Source organism: Eptatretus burgeri, chromosome 8 (genome assembly GCF_056783735.1).
Source record: "Eptatretus burgeri isolate ZD-2024b chromosome 8, Ebu_testis_v1, whole genome shotgun sequence".
NCBI lineage: Eukaryota > Metazoa > Chordata > Myxini > Myxiniformes > Myxinidae > Eptatretus > Eptatretus burgeri.
Genome location: NC_140968.1, coordinates 57,213,208 through 57,219,207, shown reverse-complemented (window position 1 = coordinate 57,219,207; position 6,000 = coordinate 57,213,208). Strand labels below are relative to the sequence as shown.

The 6,000-nt window shown below is 42.2% G+C and overlaps 1 protein-coding gene across 3 annotated transcripts in view; it reads right to left on the bottom strand.

Annotated features, from left to right (window-relative positions):
* Positions 1-346: 346 nt before the first annotated feature.
* Positions 347-6,000, bottom strand: part of BMPER (BMP binding endothelial regulator) — a 116,920-nt gene continuing 111,266 nt past the window's right edge. For all 3 annotated transcript variants that reach the window (XM_085892186.1, XM_085892185.1, XM_085892187.1), the window contains 2 exons: positions 4,643-4,773; positions 347-3,611 (listed from right to left, as the gene is read on the bottom strand). In XM_085892186.1, coding sequence (XP_085748312.1) covers positions 3,607-3,611; positions 4,643-4,773 — 136 coding nt within the window. In that variant the 3' untranslated portion in view covers positions 347-3,606. The remainder of the gene's footprint in view (positions 3,612-4,642; positions 4,774-6,000) is intronic.

The window sequence follows — 6,000 nt, the reverse complement described above, 5'->3', positions numbered from 1 at the left end:
ACCTTGGGCAGGCCGATTCAACATGGCGCAGTTCGTTTAGTTCGGAAAGAGCACTGATGTGACTATCGGTGAAGGTTGGCAGGATGACCTCGAGGTAGGACACTCGCCTCAAAGATATCTAGCTTGGGTTTGAATCTCGATCCATATATCAGCTGCCATCCAGGCAGGGGGATTCTTCAATGTGTGTGCCATCCGATGGATGGACGGACGTGAAACTGGACGTCCTATCTGCCAGCAATGGTCAGTGGATGTTAAGAGATCCGACGGTGGCCTTCTTGAAGAGTCGGCGAGCTATCGCCGGTGCCCTTATTAAAAAACAAAAAAACAAAAGAAGTACAATTGAATGTCACTCAAAATTCCATATCAAATTTATTTATCATAAAGTACATGCACTACATCGGTGAGGACTATAATTTTGTGATAAAGCAACAGTTTGTCCCAGAAATGAAGCACAAATAATAAATTTAATCATTTTTGTCCTAGTAGCATGCATTGACATTGTAACTCATTTACGATGAATCTCCCGTAGACAGTGACAAAGTTAATCTTAGTTCAATGTCTATTGAAGACACACACACACACACACACACACACACACACACACACACACACACACACACACACACACACACACACACACACACACACACACACACACACACACTTCAAGAGGGTAAAAAAACAACATGAGTGGGGTAACCCTGGATAGTGGACTGAGCTTTCTGTTCAAGAGTACAATTGTATCACTTCACTTTCCTGCCAAAGATATTGTTCCATTCTCCTTTATTTTAAATCCAATTCATGAGCCATGAAGACTCGCCTCTGAGTGTCTAGTCTGCGTTGGAATCTTGTCCAAGCTATAAACCATTGCCCCGGTGTTTGGCGTTGAGGTTGAGGCTTCGATGTCCCTCGGATGGATGTTAAAGTGTTGTCTCTCTGTAAGACAGATTACAAAATCCTGCCTGCACTGCGGGTCGCAAATAGTCAGGTCTTCTTGGAGGTTCCATGACGCCGGGTTATACAGCTTGCTGTGTTAGTGTGTGGTTGCTGTCTGGGCAGCAGTTTCTGGTAGTGTAAGAAAAATACACCAGGTAGTTCACACGTTTCTTGGGATGTAAAGGAGAAACAATTTGATTATCTTCTGATTCAAGTAATGACGAACCCATATATGTTTGTGTGTCTATGTCCTATTGTCCTATTTGTTGCCTCACACCCGCTGTTCCACTGCTTACTCACACCTCCACTAGCAGCAAGACGTACCTCGTGTACCACCCTGTAGTTTACAGCGTAAAAGCAGTGTTGGAGTTTGTGCACGTTGACGAAATTAATGACCGCGTCGTACTTGTTAGGAATGATGTCGTTATTGTAGTAAAGAGGCAGCAGCTGTGAAACAAAGTCCTGAATGCTAAGATGCATCATGAGAGCAGGGTAGAGTTTGGAAAGCAAGCTGCTGTTACACAATGCTTGGGGTACATCTGTCTTAGTACTGGCTTTGTGTTTATTTTCATTTGTTGTTTGTGTGTTTTCTTGCCAAAAACTTTGGTTTCGGGCTATGCTGTAAATGGCATCATCGGTTGCATATATTATTTACTTTTTTGGTTACTTGGATTGGAGTGGAAGAGGGTGGGGTAGGGTTGGATCCATCCATCCATTGGGACCGTACTTTGCAGAGCGTTGGTGCTACTTAAGACGTCTCCTTGGCTATTGGGCACAATCCTGGACGGGTCGCCACTCCGACACAGGATACCAGGAAGCTGGCACTCATTTTGCCAACCTCGTAAGGATGACAGGCAGAGTCAACCCCACCTCGTATTAATTCAACAGCCGAGTGGAATTTTAACTCCGGATCCTAGGATACCAAGCCCACCACCCTCACCATTAAGTCAACACCAGGCATGGGGTTGGATGGTAGGTGATTATGCATCAATATTCTAAAAATGGGGGTCTAAGTTATCAGTTTTTCTGGGTTGGGATTGGGTCAAAAGTTCCAAAACCCAAATGGTCGATCAGAACCCCATTTTCACCGATAGTAAATCAATTTTTTCGTCAAGGCCTTATTGGACAATATGGGCTCATGATTGTGAACTGCCTGGCTTTGGGGTGTTTTAAAGTGAAATTATTGCACATAACCGTTTGCCGAAAGCAAAAGAAAATTTACATCAAACTGAAATAGAATTTTTTTTTGTTTTGATTGTAACTTTGGCTGCCTTGTTCAATACAAGGAAATGCAGATGACCAGACAGGTGATTTCACCGAGAAAGCCAACATCCGGTATGTTAACAGTCTCGCGTCTGTCCCAAGAGAACTTAAGGGATGAGAGTTGCAATAGTGGGGGAGGAGGAAGGGTGGGATGTACGAAAGGAGACTTAAGGGGCAAGAGCAAACACTGGGACACCTACACACACATTTGCATTCCCCAGATTTGTTACATATGCTTCTTGTTTGTAATACCGTAGCCATTGATTCCTTGTTATTGCTGTTGAAGGCAGTGAGTTAATTTTAAGATTCCATACCAATGAAAAATAACAAGTGTATACATTTCACTTTTATGCAGGCCAACATTATAGAAAGTTTTATCGCCATGGGTTTGTGCAAATAGCAGTTGGTGGACTCCGCAAACACACCGTATTGAGATCCTATGAGCTGGGTACATCGACATCGATGCAGAAATGTAATGAAGAGCGACGTACCTTACAATAAAACTTTGGGCAGGTGGCATATACCACTCGTTGTGGGAAGGAACTAAGTCTCGATTTAACGCAAGTTCGTGGTTGAGAGGTTCTTGAGGTTGCAAATGAGGTTATTGAGGAATATGAAGATGCAAAGTGAGAGCAATTTTTAAGAGAAGTCGTTTGCCATCAAATGCTTCTAAAGATCTACAACGGAGGCAAAATTTGCTCGCCATGCAAGTGCAATTGATGGGGTGAAATTGCATGCTGTGTGTCGCTAGGCCACCTTGATAATTACGTTAAACGGTCATCTTGAACCTGTGCATTAACTACATTCCTTTATTTCTACGGCGTCCCATAATGAAAAGCGAAATGAAAAACATGGAAACCACTTAAACAAGCTGAAAACCCTTAGTGGCTACTGTCGGCGCTTCAATGATTCATTGGGATTTGAAACTGGGTAGCTGAAGTGTTGCAAAGTTGGATTCTTTGTTACGGACAGCGTCATCGGCAAAAAGTTCCCCAAAAAGTTGATCAACGATGATGTACACTGTTGATTTCCCTCCATTCGACGAGGAAACGGAAGCCAACCTCGTTACAGCTCAGGTACTCAGGTACTCGGTATCACATCCGCACACTTGCGGGATAATCGCTGATGGATGTGAAGGTGATGGCATCTCCTGCACTGCTTTGTTTCCGTCGATTTTGGTCCCCGAAGACCCAAGCATGTTTGTTCTTTTGAAGACCTTCCACTCTCGTGTCCAAGGTTAGAACTGGTGCTGATTTGGGGAGTTTCACAAACCCACAATGTCACCTGGCATCACCATGGAGATGATGTCACGAACAGCGATGCATTGTCGTGCAGGAAGAATTGGTTGAGATTGTTGAGTCGTCTTGATGCGTTAGGTCTGCAGACCACACCGAAGCCTACACAGAATCACACTGAACATATGCCTTGGGTCAGGGTCACTTGCATTCGGCTATCAGAGAGAAGAGTAAACATTTCGGAATAATAATACGAGAAATTAAAGCCAAATGGATGATGACCCCAACAGTCATAATTGATGATCCTTCATGATACAGTGGAGAAACTGCAATGATATTTAAGTTACGAAGTATGATGGGCAGTGATTATTTATTTATTTATTTATTTTTTAATGCCCAAAACTGATACTACCACCACTATGACTACTACTTTAACAGCCCCAATTATCTATAGCCCACTTGCCTGAGAAATGTTTTGGCTGGACTCTTTCACAAACCAATTTGCTAGACCTACATTTGGCTGGAGCCGATTTAGGTAGGAACTTGGAATTTGTCCGGGAGCGTCAGCGATAGCTCGCCTACTCTTCGCGAAGGATACCGCGGGATCTTTAATTCCCACATACTAATTGATTCCTCGCCCTGCATGCGAAACTCCAGGGTAGCAGTTTACAGCTGAGTCGAGATTCAAACCTAGGTTGGACAGCTCAGAGGTGAGTGCGCCTTGCTCTCGGCTATCCTGATAGCCCAATGCCAAACTCAAGTACAGTCATTTTGGAGTGTCGAGCATCGAGTGTAGGCATCTTAACATTGCTTTATTCCTGCTGACAAAGCAATTAAGGTAGAAGTAATGCTGTAGAGTGTAGAGGATCTGTGTTACTGTACACCAACTGTACCTTTTGTCATATCTCTCTGCCTCACTCATTGCCACTTATTTGATTATTTTCTTCCTTTCTTTTTTCTATCTTTCCATGTTTGATGTTCGCACTTTGCATTTACCTTCTAGTCTACACTCATGAACCATCCTCCTTCATTCCCATCAATTCTTCATCATCCTTTCCTTTTCTCCTGACCAACATGCTCCTTTTTATCCATTTCAGGAATGCGTATTCATTTATTGCTCTGTCTACGCATCAATGATTGCCACCCAATTCAGACTAAGGAGTTTACAGATAGGTTGAATACCACTTCAAAAGAGGAGTATGTCGTACCTCGGCAGTCGTGACTCATGTTCCAGTGGATTCTCAGGCCCTCGTGCTCACAAGCACGTGTGTACGCCAGGAAGGCTTCGCAGAAGCACCGTTTATGTGAAGGGCACTCGCACATGTCCATGATGCATGACCTGATCGGACAAAAGTAGAACATCGACAATTGTTCACCGATGAAAATGGCTACCAAGAATAAGAGCACGCTCCTCTTGATGCTGTTGCAGACCACAAAAACACAGTACTGAGATCTACCCTTTCTAAATCCATCACTTATTTCTTTGATTGGTCTCAACTTTTAAAAAATATATATTTATTTTATCTGCTCATTTCAAAATGAGAATTGTTCCTTTCTCAGTTAAACTGCACCAAGGATCAGGCCTGAATTTAACATCCACCTGCAACTAATGCTTGCAGATGGGACACCCTGTTTAATAGCCATCAAATGGAATGCACACTTTATGATGTAATGCTCTGCCTGCAAAGCAATGATGTAGTCCATTTTGGAATCAAACTTAGACATCATATATATATATATATATATGTATATATACATACATATAGATACATATACATATATACATACATACATACATATATATATATATATATATATATATATGTATGTATGTATGTATATATGTATACATACATATACATGAAGCCTGGTGTTGGCTTAGTGGTTAGGGTGGTGGCTTGGGATCCAAGGGTCCTGAGTTGAAGCCCCGTTGGCTGCTGAATTAACACCAGGGGGTTGACTCAGCCTGTCATCCTTCCGAGGTCGGCGAAATGAGTGCCAGTGTACTGGTCCCGGTGTATGTCCCGGTTAGAATAGGTGTACCATATCCCTGTTTGTCGTAAGAGGCGACCAGGGTTGGCGTCAGGAAGGGCATCTGGCCATAAAACATGGCCTCAAGAAAAAGCCAAACCCCTGCACAGCAGGGAAAAATGGCTGTAAAAAAGGTCATTTTCATATATATATATATATATATATATATATATATATATATATATATATATATATATATATATATATATATATATATATATATATATATATATATATATATATATATATATATATACATGTAGGTACACACACACACACACACACACACACACACACACACACACACACTTTATGACATCTTCCATCAATATCACAAACATAAACCATTGGTTTCACAATCCCACGCTACATTTCCCTTCCCTTTCTGACCACTGCACTTTTCTTGTGGTTTCCGTTAATGCACAGCCAGCTATGGTCGTTGGTGGACATTAAAAATCCCACGGTGTCTTTTGCATTGAATGGGTCAATTATCCCTGAACCCTGAACCAAATACAAATTCCTGTCGTTTTCTTTC